At 46.8% G+C, this 14,672-nt stretch overlaps 1 protein-coding gene across 3 annotated transcripts in view; it reads right to left on the reverse strand.

The window, feature by feature from the left end:
- Positions 1-987: 987 nt before the first annotated feature.
- The window catches only part of LOC144132783 (ubiquitin thioesterase OTUB1), a 38,029-nt gene continuing 24,344 nt past the window's right edge, over positions 988-14,672 (reverse strand). Inside the window, exons 6-8 of one of the 3 annotated variants that reach the window (XR_013314933.1) lie at positions 14,016-14,119; positions 3,395-4,029; positions 988-3,334 (exon numbers count right to left, since the gene is read on the reverse strand). Coding sequence is in view for 2 of the 3 variants with exons in the window: in XM_077665436.1 (XP_077521562.1) it covers positions 2,431-2,628; positions 3,939-4,029; positions 14,016-14,119 (393 nt within the window). In the remaining variant the exon portion in view is untranslated. The remainder of the gene's footprint in view (positions 3,335-3,394; positions 4,030-14,015; positions 14,120-14,672) is intronic. The other 2 variants (XM_077665436.1, XM_077665434.1) reach the window with 2 other exon arrangements.

Raw genomic sequence — 14,672 nt, forward strand, 5'->3', positions numbered from 1 at the left:
AAAACAATTTGTTCGCTCAAGCCCTTCGGTATCTCAGGCCTCTCAAATAAGGGTCAAAGTCCCGCAATCAGTCCAGTGATTTTCCTTGCGTTAAAGATTTAAGTCATGAATGTCATAGCATTCACAGGACCTTTGTTTTTGAGACCACACTTCTGACACCACACATGACGCCCCCATGTAATGCACGAGTCCACACAGGTCAAAGAGGCAAAAAAGCAACAACTAGACTCAGTTGGAACAAAACAGATATATTCAATAATCATATATTATCTAGTACATGATGCACAATTGGCTGGGGTGCCCAAGCTTACATGCCGCTGCGTGGGCGCAGGAGCTAACCTTGTTCGTTAACCGAGGGTCAGCTTCTTCCCAATGGCTTGGGCATTTCGGGCGCCGGAGGACCAACTGCCTAGATGTGTATCGGGCCTTGCATCTTTCTCCACGGACTCGCTTTCCTTGTTTCCCCGTCCCTTCGGGCGTTCGCACGCCCTTCTTTCCATGCTGGAGCGTCTCCCTAGCCCTCCTCTCAGCGCCAGCTAAAAGAAAATTGGCAGTGGCTTAGCTCGGCTATGCCAGGATATACGTAGCAAAAGCTAAGGCACAGCTTGGTTTCCTTTGGTTAATCTTGATTGCAAGTCCAGATTAGTTTGGTTCTCTGGCTAGCTGTCACGTGGTTTGTCACGCGGTCGATCACGTGACCAGTCACGTGGTGTGGTGCGTGCGAGCACAGCGAAGCTGCGAGTTCGTGGCCAATGTCACTTTCACTACAAAACCTTACCTAATTGTATTTTGCTAAGACATGGTCATGTGGTGGGATACACTGATAATAGCAGGGTTTCACCACACAGATGGCCCTTCTGCTTGTTTCGAAATTTTCAAGGCCAAATTAAAAATCTAAATCCCTGTTTCTTAGAGACTGCAGTGCTCAATTCCAACAATCTCTTGACCCTTTCGGCATGCTACTAAACGAATGAACACATTGCACACTTGTTGTCAAGGCTGCCCAATTTTATTACTCTCATAACTTAGAAAAACACAAAATCTGAACTTCCAAGGAGGCAAATTTTGAAAGCTCTGAAACATTACATGGTTCTGGAACAAGTTTCTCAGTAGACCGGGGCTTAACTAACAAGGCATCACTATGCCTTGCTAGTTAAGGTTCTGTATGCAAACTGTACAGCCCAAACAACCAAAACTGTTTCTTCTTCCAATGTGCTGCCTTTCTGCTGCTTCAACTGACACAGCGCTGCCATCATGAAAGCTGTAGTGCTTAACATGGAACAAGTGAATGGCATAAGCTCTGCACAATGTGTCAAATGTAAGGATGGTCTCAAAACTACCAATTTCTGATAGCCTCTACGGTCTCCCTAAAAATAACCATGTTTTCAGAAATGACTTCCAGTGACTTGCTAGCAATGTCCAAACTTTCAGATGGCAATACACAACAGCAGTAGTGAATTCTTGCTGCTCAGTCTTTCACACACTATAAAACCAGATTTCCTGATATACTTCTCAACAGCTGTTTGGTAACCTTCAACAGTAGCTTTGGCTAAGCCAAACCTCCAATTCTGAATTAGAAATTTTGGCAAAGCCCTGCTGGGAAGTGCTAATGAGGATATCAACGAAGCTTTGAAATCATCCATCTTCATTTTCCCAGAGTGAACAAACTATGTTTAAGCCATCACTGCATATGACATCACATCAGAAAGAGTCTCCAAGCCCCTCAATGAAAAAAAAGTAGCAAATGCAAAGGAAAGACAAGTAAATGCTTGAAAGACCAAATGTACAATCAATGGTGAGATGCAACGAAAGAATCATGCGTGGTAGATGATCCAACGCTTCCTCTCTACGTCAGAGCAGCGGCTTGCATCGCTTCTTCACGGTCAGCTTCATTTTTTTCTTCCTTGGGAAATTTGAAAATGCTGCCAAAATGGGCAGTCAATCACATTGACCGCCTCCTCTTCGTAGAGGGCTCCAAGTCAGTCGTCATATGCAAAGGACTGTGAGGTAAGGACAGCGAACTGCGACCAGATACACTTCGCCTCAAGCTTCCAAACTTGCAGTAGAGGTTACGTGCCACTACAGTGAGAATGTCCCGGACCGCGACACACCTCAGTCACTTTGCAGCAAAGCTTCGTTGCCTCCAGCTCCAATGGTCCTTTACGCACAAGTCCCTCAGTCAACTTGAAAAAAAAGACAGCCTCGAGATGCTCCTCCAAATGTCCGCAAGAACCCACAAAAGATTTGTACACACACAGCAAAAAAAAAAAGTATACCCCTGAAATTCACGACGTGCTCGCGAACAACCAACTTGCAGGTGGTGGCACTCTAGAGCACGCTTTCACAGTCAATTTTTTTTCCCATCCCATATCAAGAAAAAAAAAACAGGTTACTGGGGTGAGGGCAGTCTCTCCCCTATTCACAATGCATTCACTGGTAAAGGATGTCGTAGTGGCCCGGCCTGTACAGAAGGTGGATGCGGGGCTCGCGGTCCTCGGGGAAGTCGTGGGCGTTGACCTTGCCACCCACACCGCGGTCCATGTACTGGATGCGCACACCAACGCCCACGTGGCGGGTCAGCGAGATCACGTGGATGTGGTCGCTCTCCTTGTACATAGGTTCCACTTCCTGCAGTTGGACATTTTTTTTTTAGAAAAGAGCCACACCAATAGCAACGTAGCCAAAGCCACAAAATTTAGCGGCCAACACCACAATGACCAATGCATAACTAGTGCAATTTTAGGTGGTAACAGCCAATCTTTTCAAGTACTCAAAGCACATAAAAAAATTGTGAGTGTCCTTATTTGCAGAAAATACTGTGCCAACGACACGAAACCTGCTGCACTGGCTTTGCATACACAGATACCAGGGCCACTTTTTTGAACGCCCATCCATGTAACTTCAAAGCAACAGAATTAAAAGGACAAGAACTGACAGTACACTCCCACGTTGCCTAAATGTTTGTGTAACAGTTTCTCAGCCTTTTAATCTTGTAGCTTAAAAGCACCGCAGGCAGAAAAAACATAGTTTGGCTGATGCATCTGAGCATATTTTTTACATACTTCTCCACCCTAATTCCAATGTGGAAGAACTTGGGGTGATGTAATGCTTACCTATAAGGCACATCAGCCACTTAATTTTGCAATGTTCCTGCTTGCTATTGCATGAAAAATGGATAGAACTGTATTATACGCGCATTACGCTCTACTAAAAAGAAAATTCTGAAAATTTGTGCATGCATTTACAAACCCCTACATTATAAAAGAAACACGAATGGTTAAAGAACTAATACATCATGCACGGCGCACTCTTTCATGCTCGCAGTATTGCAGCCCTACTGTGTCAAACCCAATTATGCTCAATTACTCTCCTTATCATCCAAAGCTGTGTCTGCAATGAAAACAAGACACTTAAATATTCCACCGCGTGAGAGGAGAGAGAAGCAACAGAACTTCTCAAGTGCACCAAGAACTCCACGACGTCTATCTCATTTCCTGTTTTGAAAAAGAGATTCCTTTTTCTGAAAAGAAATGGCACTGCTATTCTGTCCAGCGGGGATCCCAAATGCAGCCAGCATCACTGACATAGTGAAAGCAGCACTAAACCCTTCGGTCAGAAAAAAATTTTGAGCAAAGTCATGTGCACAATCTAGATGCCGTGCTGCAAAGGGTTAACGATGCACAGCACAACACTGACTTTTATTGCACTACTTCTATGAATGGTTTGCTGGGCATGTTATATATAACGCAATACAAAATTCAAACCGTCACAAACAGCGAAGCTCATTTCAGGGCCTGCAGTACACTGAACATGCTGATGTTGCCAGACGGCGTCAGTTTCGCACACAAAGCTCGTCAATATAAAGACAATTAAATGACAGCCTAGTGTTTCCACTGAGTGAGGTCCAGGTGGGGAAAGAGAGCAGCTGGGACACTTGCCTGCTTGCAGAACTCCTGGACCGTCCGCTGCCCATCAATGAAGCTGGAAAAGAACTCCTCCTCCTTCTGTAGCTGGCCAGATGTCAGCAACCTGCAGCCACAATTGGCACAACCCTCAATGACAGGCAAGAAGGTCACACAGGTGGAGGGCCAAAGTGCCTGGTACCCAGTTATACACAGGCATATATATTCAACGACAGTTGTTTATCGTCAGTTGAACTGAACAGCAAGAGGTGTTCCATGGCAGCACAAACTGCCACAGAGTCTTGAACATCAATTCAGCTCAGCTGAGGACCAGGGTTTCAGCTGAGCAGGTCAAGAAAATATGGCGGTCGATGGACTTGCAGCTTCGACCAAGTCAGCGGCATTTCAAGCTGCTGCATGATCTCAAACTCCTTAAAGATTGCCCTTTTGGACAATAATTACCCTAACCCACAATGTGCACTAATGAAATATGTAATAAGATGCAAGCACACAAAGCAGTATCAGAAAAAGTGCAGCCAAGTGGCAAAGCCAAACAAGCCTCTACTGACTGCCTAGGCTTCGAGTGATGTTAAGCTACATCATAAGCAAAAGCACTAAAGTTGTGCAGAAATTGCGACTGAATGAAATAAAGCATGTGGATGAATGCTTAAAATGATAAATGCTGATATATTCCTCTGAGGCGCCATTTTTTGTATTGTTTGATTGAAATTACCTTTCCTCCTAAACAGTATAATGAGGCCTCAAGAAAAGCATTTTCTTGGTTTTCTTGTTTAAAGAGCCTAAGTTTTCACAAGGATATATAAAATTCCACAAAAAGTGTCAGATTGGTTAGAAGTAGTAACATCAATATGCCCAGATTTGTGAAGTAAGCACTGAAGGGATCGTGGAGTCGCTTCGTGTTTCAAAGGTACTCATTACGCTCGACACTGAGCAAAAACAATCAATGTTATTACTGGCACCAAAATCTGCCTGCATAAAAACAGTGGAAGACATGGTACCAAACTTACTGCTTAGTGAAATACTAATCACTGCGACTGCCATATGGCAACAAAAAATCACTGTATTTGTGACAAGAAGGATGCTGAATTTGAGTGAAACAATTTAGTAGTCACTCCTACGTGCAGCACCCACTAAGAAAAAGCTGCGAGTCCGCTGTCTATAGAATCTGCAATGAATGTACAGGCACATTTCTAGTTATAAACTGCACGCATGCAGCATAACCATGAGGTAGAGAGATTGGAAGGATTTTCGAGGGACCTGCTATGCTGCTGCAGCCAGCTGCAGTTCAGTTCGACAAGTTTGAAAGCTGAACTGTGGTGCAAAATAACAGCACTTGACTACCTGCATAATGACTGTATTAATCATTCAAATGCCTTTAGCACTTGCTCTCAACGCAATTCATAACCTCACTTGCTAAAACACAAGACACCATAAAGCTGCTTGCAGCATGTTGTGTTGGGTTTTATGCCTCATAGGCAACTAGGGGCATCATGCACCAAGAAACTCCCAAACTGTTTTGGCGCTGGTTGGCATGTTTTACCATCTTTTGCCTCCTGCCTCACCCGGAAAACAAAATAAAGCAATGCATGAATCAAGACCTGTTGCACGGCGAAAATGTCGTCCCACTTCACCAAGACTAAACAGAGCAGCAATGCAGCTACACAGCGCAGCCCAGTGCAGAACAGCCAACAAGTAAATGAGACAATTTGATTCATTCGTTAATCTTATAAATTCATTCCATCTTCTAAAAATGACACCTCTTATCAAAGGCCAACCACAGACCCTTGCTGTTGCTGCTACATCTTTGCTGCTTGAATATTAGAGCATAAAATATAATCACTCATTCAAAAAATTGGCAGTGGCTTATTTCGGCTATGCCAGGATATACCGTAAAAACCGGACTATAGGTCGGACTGGAATATAGGTCGACCCCCTAACTAACCATTCTAAAAATGAAAAAAATCTTTTTCAATGAAAAATTCACTGAAAGACACCCTTACCTTGAAACAAATGCGACTCGACAGGTTGCACAATTGTGACAGTATTTATTTTCATTTAAATGCTGCTCGCATGCGCAGCTGGCAAATTTTCTAACAATATCGTGCACCCATCAACCCGCGTGCTTGTTTCTGGCACACGCAAGTACGGCACCGTAGAGCAAAGCCCTTCCTCTTCATGAATCACCGCACCCAGGATGGCGAGCCTTTGAATTGCGCCCTCGTGAGTCCAGAGGCACGCGCAATTTCTACCGCTTTCATGCGGATGCATTCGGCAGTCACAGGCAGCGATCTTGCATGCAGCGCAACCTTTCCTTCCAATTCTGGATACATTGCGGTCCGCCCACGAAATGATGCTTTCTTCTGGTTGCTGCAAGTTGTAATATGCAGCTTCTGCCTCTGCCAGTACTGAATGCTCTTTTCGGATACTCCAAATTCGCACTGTGCCGCGAGGTTCCTGTGAGCTTCCGCGTACTCAATCGCGTTTTTCTTGAAGGGGACAGTAAATTGCCGTCGGCTTCTGCTTTGCACCTACTGAAACGCAAAATCGCGGCACTGCTCGTGATGGCGATGGTGATAGAGGCTGTTGACTTCAGCCGCCCATTGTTGCAAGACTTTCGTAGTTTTTCCACCAATCACCGGTATATAAGACGGGGGTCGACTTTTCATTATGGTCTTCTTGAAAAAAAGTTCGACCTATATTCCGGTTTTTACGGTAAAAGCTAAGGCATAGCTTGGTTAGCCGTGGCTGGTCACGTGGTTCCTCACGCGGTTGGTCACATGGTATGGTGCGACCACGGTGGGACTGCAAGCACCACGAAACTGCGAGTGTGTGGCAAATGTACCTTTCGCTACAAATACTAAAACACGTCAGGACGGCACCCAGCTGCAGTCTGGAAGAATGCTCTCCTCAGGCCATCGGTCGCCCACTTCGACGCTCACAGCTGCCACATGGGGGCACTGTGCACAGATTATCCATAAAGCCCCTCAAACCTCCTAAGCGACATCTCCACATGAATCTTCCCAGTGACATCTATTCATGCATCAAAAATGGGGGTCACACACAATCCTGGGGAGGCGTGTGGGGGAGTATAAAAGACAGAAGGGTGACTACGGAGTGGCATTCTTCAAAAGTTGGCATTAGTTTACGAAGGTTGAGGGGCCTTAATCGATTATCCACAAGGCTGCTGCCCAACCGGCTCTGCTGCCAATCCGAAGCTTGTAATTGGCGCAGCAGGCTCTATTCGCATTTTTCTGTGCTTTTGCTAGTGTTTTACATACTTAAAAATTTCACTGTTTCCACCACTATGCAATTACAAAAAGAAAGTATCAAACTATCCTTCTGCAAAACACCCATTACCGCGACATAGTGTGAAGTGGCTTGTCGCAATTAGATGGAAGCTTCGAGCACAGGCTCCAGCTCATACACCTTAAATCAGTCCGCTTGCCGAGATCACTCTCTTCCAAAAATATGGCATCAGTGCTACAAATAAGCACGACGCATTTATGTACTTCTAAGAAAAGCTGCAAAATGATATGTGAACTTCAGTGTGGCTTTCTTCTGCAACATCTGAAAATCAGCCATTAAAACAAGTGACTTTTTTTGCTGCTAATGTCCTCGAGCTATACACAGCGATGGTCAATTTTAAAATACATTTTTGTTTTTGCAAAATGATATCTCTACGTACAGTGTGCAGTACCTCACTTTGCTCATTGGACACCATTGATAGTGGGGCATGATTTTCATGCATTTGCTCATGTTTGTAGCCAGTGCTGCGAATTTAGCTTCGATTAATGACATTTGTTCACCATACCAGTGCCAGAGGAAGCGCACGGCTGAATGTTTTCCTGCATTCTAACAATTCCTTAATAAAAAGCTACAGCTGGCTCCAGTGATTGAATGACTCAGCGGTCAAACAATATTGCTCGTAAGAATGGTTTGCGACAGCCTCGCTCCCGTTATTTTAGACGTCGTGGCACTGTGGTGTAGCACCGTAAAGCTGACATTCATGCATTATTTTTAAGTGCAAATTAACGAATTCCATTCCTCATTTTCTGCCAGCAGCTTTAGCTTCAATTTGTAGGAAACTTGTTTACAACAACAGTCGACGACCGAAAATTCGGACAGAATTAATTATTCGGAGTTCTTCGCAGTACCGCGGCATGGCCCATACAGACAATGTATAAGAGCACCTGAAATTTCAGACGCACCACAACTGACTGCTCGATTTTTCGGATCTCGTTCACACTCGCCGCCAATACCGAAGCTGCTATATACAGTAGAACCCCGCTGTTACGTTCCTCACTGCTGCGTTTTCCCGGCTGTTACGTCGTTTTCGTCCGGTCCCGGCATAGCTCCCATAGGATCCAATGTATTGGGTACCCCGCTGTTACGTTGTAGCTGTGAAAACGTTCCCGCATGATACGTCGCAACCTGGCACCCCGAACCCGGCCGGGCAACGTGCGCCAACCGCCATTTTGACGAGTCTTGGCCAGGCTTGGCTACGGAATTGGCTACAAGACCATGGCCTCCGAGATCACCCCCTTGCATGCACTTGGGTAATCTCGGAGGCCATAAAAAGCCGCGCGCGAGTTGGAGAGATTGCCACTAGATGGCCACTGCCTCGTCAGCCGAAGCGAGTAAAACCTGCGGACCCGCAGCAATCCAGTCTTTCTTGTTTGTGCGGTTCAACCCATCCGAGTCGTCAGTGTCCTTCCGTCAACAGCTACGCTGCTACGCCTCGTCAGGCCTCGCTAATCCAGTCTTTCTTGTTTGTGCGGTTCAACCCATCCGAGTCGTCCGTGTCCTCCCGTCAACACCTACGCTGCCTACGCCTCGACGGGCCTCGCTAACACCGCGAGCGATTTGTCGTCCTTTGATGGCTTCGCGCAAGGCGCTTTCCCTCGAGGAAAAGCTGGATGTTCTCAACGCAGTCGACAGGCAGCCAGCGCGGAAAAGAGTCGACATCGCCAAGGATCTTGGTCTGCCACCCTCGACGCTTAACAGCATCGTCTCGAAGCGTGCCGAGATACAAGAAAATGCCGCGCTCTTCGGCCCGAAAGCTAAGTAGGCTCGTGGCGCCAAGTATGGAAACCTCGACGAGTCGCTTCTTACTTGGTTTAAACAAGCTCGCGCTGCCGGTGTTAACTTCGACGGCAGCATTTTACACGAGAAGAGATGGAAATAGCCGACCGACTAGGCATCAGTGACTTTGCGGCGTCAAATGGCTGGATCGACCGTTTCTGGAAGAGGCACGGCATCACGTATAAGACGGTATCCAGGGAAGCAGCAAGTGTAAACTTGGAAACAGTCGACGATTGGAAGGCCACACTATCTGCCATAACCATAATGAGGGGTATGAGCCTCGTGATATTTACAATGCCGACGAAACGGGTCTTTTCTTTCGGGTGCCGCCATCCAAGTCGTTAAGCCTGAAGGGCGAAGCATGCCACGGAGGCAAATGCAGCAAAGAACGATTGACGGTGCTCATTTGCTGCAACATGGATGGCTCGGACAAGCTGAAGCCATGGGTAATCGGAAAATACCGAAACCCGCGGTGCTTAAAGAACATTCGCCTGCTGCCATGTCACTATAGAACCAACAGTCGTGCATGGATAATGGGTTCTTTGTTCGAAGAATTTCTTCGTTACTTCAACAACAAGATGGGCTCCCAGTGCAGGAGTGTTGTCCTTTTTCTGGACAATTGTGCTGCCCACCCGAGGGACCCGTCGTTTCTTCGGAACGTTAAGCTTGTTTTTTTTCCTGCAAACACTACAAGCCACTTGCAGCCGTTGGATGCCGGCGTCATAAAGAACTTAAAGCACTCATACAAGAAGTCCATCGTAAAGCGCTGTCTGGCGCGTATTGATCGCGGACAGCAGCCTACGATCGTTTCAATACTGGACGCTATGCACTGCGTCGCTTCAGCGTGGACTGCAGTGAGTGCGTCAACTGCACAGCACTGCTTCGCACGGTGTGGCTTTCGCATGGACGGCGGAGAGGAAACTGCCACGGAAGCTGAAGAGACGGAAGCAGCCTCTCATGATCAAGAGCTGAGTGAAGCTTTGAATACGCTGGGTGCCACGGGAGTCACGTATGACGACTACGTCGCCATGGATGCTGCTGTCGTGACGTCCGAGTGTCAGAGTATCGCCAAGATCATTGCAGACTCGGTCGCGAGTGAAGCCTCAGACTGTGATGACGACGAGGAGCACGAGCCGCATGATTCCGGGAAGTTGGCGGACCCGAGCTTTGGAGAAGCCGTCACTGCTCTGGACCTCCTCCACAGGTACGTCGCACCTCAAAGCGACGCTGAGAGCAATGCGGCTTTCCAGGCCATCGAGAAACGCGTGGTGTTTTCCAGCGAGCGGAAAAAACGGCAATCGACCATTCTCGATTTTTTTAGGACCTAAGCTCACTTGATGTCGAAATAAGTTGTTTCAAGGCAAAGTTGCACTGTTTTCATTCATTTTCTGACCTTTCCTCACTGTTGCGTTTTCCCGGCTGTTACAATTTTTTTTCGCGGTTTGGTGAAAAACGTATGAACGGGGTTCCACTGTAATGTGTACAGAGGAACCTCATTAATTCAAACTGCAGGAGAGATCGAAAACTTGATCACATAAAACTAAATTCAAGCTTAAAACTGCGAGGCTGAAATTCTGCGCGAGTCGGCACATTGCGCCCACATGGCTTCGAATTCGAGCTGTTCTTGAACGTCATCCGCCGCACAAACTTGAACAGTAGTCAGAGTTCGTGGAATTCATCTGCGCCGAGTCTTTCGAATGCAGGAAGAGGTAGCAGCGAAGTGCATGGGAGGCGTACGGCTTCACAGAGACAGCAAGCGCGCAAGAAAATGGTGGTGCATTTCAAAGCGGGCTCAGCATACCTGCGACAAAACGTACTGCAACCAAAACTTTTCTACTGTAAAGCCGTACACTGGCATTTCGATGACACGCAAGACGCCTCTCCTTATACACAAGCCAACGCAGAGTGCATACCGCTGGATACGATGCCGATTTTGGCTATAGTCGCTAGGCCTAATTACCAAGGCCAACGCCGAAGGAGTGCTTGCTTCGGCCGTTTTGTTGGTTCTTATCGTTTCGCCATCTTCGCGCCCTTCATACTGTGGGCACAGCACAGTTCATACAGCGGCATGTTTGCTTCTGGACTTTGTTCCAAGCCGTGCGAATATCGTCGACATGCCGAGGGTAGCACAGCCAGGCAGAGATCGTGAAAGCGGTCACCGCCAGTCGTCTGTGCACATGACGCACGGCGAAATGGAGTCATGAGAAGCTTGAGAATGCACCCAAAACTCCTTCCTCCTTTCACTTCGCCATATTGGCAGTAAGCTCGTGATTTTTTTCGGTGAAATTTGATTTGTCGGTTGTTTTCACGGTCCCTAGACGGTCAGAAAAATCTGTCATCGACGATACAACTGTCAAAAGCTATTTTGCGCATGCACTCCAAGCTAGCGTGTTTGCTACATGGGTAACTGTTGTTGTTACGCTTTCATTTGGGTTATTCCCAAAGGAAAAATAAAAAACACAACCTAAATAGCGCACTTGCCACTGTTCCTGCTCCTTTGCCGTGCTTTTATCTCTGAAGTGCACTGTATAACGCGCACTCCAATGCACTTTCAGCGATAAAAAATGCGCCAATGAGTACGATGAAACAAGCATGCTAGCAACCACATGTGTTTGTATTCTATTTGTACTTTTTTTCTCTAGAGAATAAAACCCAGATGAAGAGGACACAATCGCCACAATCTCTGGTTCATATAAAGGGCACCGAAACTTTCAGCATTAGTACGTAGCAGGCAAGCGTTATGTGTAGGCAAACACTGCTTTCGGAGAACGACTTACAAACAAAAAGAGAATGCTGCCAGAACATATCACACGTCTGATCAGCGGGAGCTTTCTTCGCTATCGGCACAGCAGACAACACGAGAGTCGCACATCGGAAAGCGTTAGCAACGAGCTACGCGAGCCGCTTGAATGGGTAGGATACTCCCGAGAGAAAGGTGTTAATATGTTTCTTTTCATAACACTTGTGGTAGTACATGGTACAGCATGAAACAGTCTAAAACTGAATGACCTAACAGCTCCGAATGCAGCCGTGGCCTGCGTTTGAGCGACCGACTGATGGCGATCCTATGTGCAGGGTGCCACCTGGCAGCAAATTACAGGGTCCATGCAGAGCTTTTATATTTCATTCGAATACTCAACAAGACCACCTCTATAGATCTGCTGCATATTCTATATGATCATCAAGGTCATTTCAGGGCACCTTAGACGGCTCGCGTACAGCCCCAAGGTCAAATTTTTTTTACGCTTCATCCTTCGTTAAAAAGCACAGGCCAAATATTGGGCCCAATACAGGGAAGCAACACCTGCGAGAGTTTCAGGAGCAATTCAATGGAAAGTACAGAGTTGACCAAAAGTCCTCAGGCTACAGGGTCTACGTCCAAACCTTGCAGCGGGGAATTTCTGACACTCCCATTGAAGACCTCGGCAGCTGCACAGCTAGGTGCTGCAAGTGCCAGACTGTAGACCTTTTTTTCTCTTTGTAAGCAAATCTGCCAGATGATGATGCAAGAGGCTTCCCAAACAACTATCGTCGGTGTGGTGTTTGAAGGGGTGCGAGTGGAGTCATGAAAGCGTTTTGTGGCCCATATTCTTCTGCCATTGCCTGCCTGCCTGAAACGTTGAGTGAAAGCTTCAAGCTAGACAGCCAAGTTGAGAGGTGGTAACGGCACTAGAAATGTCCCCAGAACCCTCCACTAGGCAAATCACAATAGTCAAAAGGCAGCACGAAGTAGAGGGAAATTGCTGCTTTTGCGCAGAGCATGAACATTGCTGCCTATTGTGCCAAAGGTGCAGCTGTAGCTTGGTAGGCCACCTACACTCTGTAAGTAGCAGACGTGCACAGCAAGTTAAAGCTTTATATTCCCAGTGGGCTGAGCCTTGCGAGTTGGAATCATCAATGATAAGGCTTCCGTCGTAATGAGCTGAAACCAGACCCCTTAGACCATACCAACTGGGAAACCGTTTCGAAAACCGACTAGTCCCAGTAGCCGCTTTCCGGGTGCTTACGAACAGTGACACCATCTAGAAGCGGAGTGATCAATTCCACTGCGACACCCCCTCCCTTTGCACAAGAAGAGAGAGAAGGTGAGGTTCCTATCTTCCAAAAGAAGGAGGTCAGTCAGTGGTGAATGTTGTCCACCAATAACTGCACCCTTTTCCTCTTCCACACCACCAAAGCCAATTCACAAATGAGGCGTGCCTCAGTTGGTTTTCATGGCAACCGCTGTACATAATAAGCTTACTGCAAAATCCCACGGCACTGTAATCTGCGCTCTCCACTTTCCCACAGTCATGCACGCGTGACAATGTGTTACGCATGTGATGCACTCCTAGCCCCCTTCTCTCAACTCCCTCCTCCAACCCCCACCCCAAACTGGCTACAGCATTTGGCTACTGCAACACTCAGGAAAAGGCATTTGCTAGTATAAATGCCCCAGACACAACCCTTCCCAGAGATGCTAAACAGTAACAACGGCATCAGCACTTCACAAGAGCAGTCCGTCACCGAAACTTGGATAACCACGTGCGCACATGTCTTCCTGCACATTCCTTACCCAGAACCTAAAAGCTATTTTCATTGATACTTCCCTGCGTCCACCGAAAACACTGCAGCCAAGAATCACATCACTGCATGGAAGTTTGGAATGCTTGCCCGTGCGCAGTACCCAAGTCCCATGTACTCGTTCTATCACTCGTTCTATCAAAGAATCAGTGCCATGACTCAAACGTGCAGTGCAATTGTCCCATCCAGTTAGTTCAGACTAAACAACAGTGTTGCTTAGTTCTGAACAGAGTGTTCTCTCTTTTTTTTTCCCGGCCACCACAGAGGCTTTTGAAACAAAAAAGGATGAACTGAAGGTGAACTGACATCAAGGTAGTGCAAGGGCACCGTAACATCAAATCACAAGGCACAACGAAAAAAACAGCAAGCAACCAGAAATCCAACAGCCAAAGGCACATCAAACCATCCCCGCCCTCCCCATGCAAAAGCTTCCCTTTGCATACATACCTCATATAGACGACAATGTAGTCAGACAGACCCTGTTCGTTGAAAATTTTGATGAGGTCTTCGAGGGTGATGCTATTCTCAATCCTCTTTAGCACATCCATGAACTGCAAAAGAGCAAGAGTGGAAGAAAGGAAAAAAAATCACATTTTCACTCCGAGGTATGTAATCGGCAACTTTGAAAAGGCAATAGTTGGTCAAGCACAACAGTTATAGTGTGACAGAACTTAAAAACACAGCCGCTCTTCCATGTCATAGGACCCCTTCCAGCCAATGGTGTCGGCAGATTCTCATGACCCTGCTAGTGTGGCAAAGCAGGGAGTGGTAGACGTAAGGGGATAATCCCTTCCCTCTATGGTCAGGGATAGACCTCCTCTCTTCACTGTGGCACCGCTCCCTGCATTGTCACTCTAGTAGGGTCATGAGGATCGGCCGAAGTCATTGGCTGGAAAGGGAGTCTGATGGAGAAAAACCGCTGACTTTAGTTAATTTAAAAATATCTACCCTATTTCAAAGCTGCTCATCAACTAGGCCCTCCATCATGACCACCTATCTCCACACAGACACCAAGGCTATTAAAGTCTCCAGAACGGTGGACTAAAGGGCAACTCCGGTGACCTCCACAGATTTTGCTGAAATTTTCAGGGCAAGTTCTGTGCA

The sequence above is a fragment of the Amblyomma americanum genome, chromosome 5, assembly GCF_052857255.1.
Source record: "Amblyomma americanum isolate KBUSLIRL-KWMA chromosome 5, ASM5285725v1, whole genome shotgun sequence".
NCBI lineage: Eukaryota > Metazoa > Arthropoda > Arachnida > Ixodida > Ixodidae > Amblyomma > Amblyomma americanum.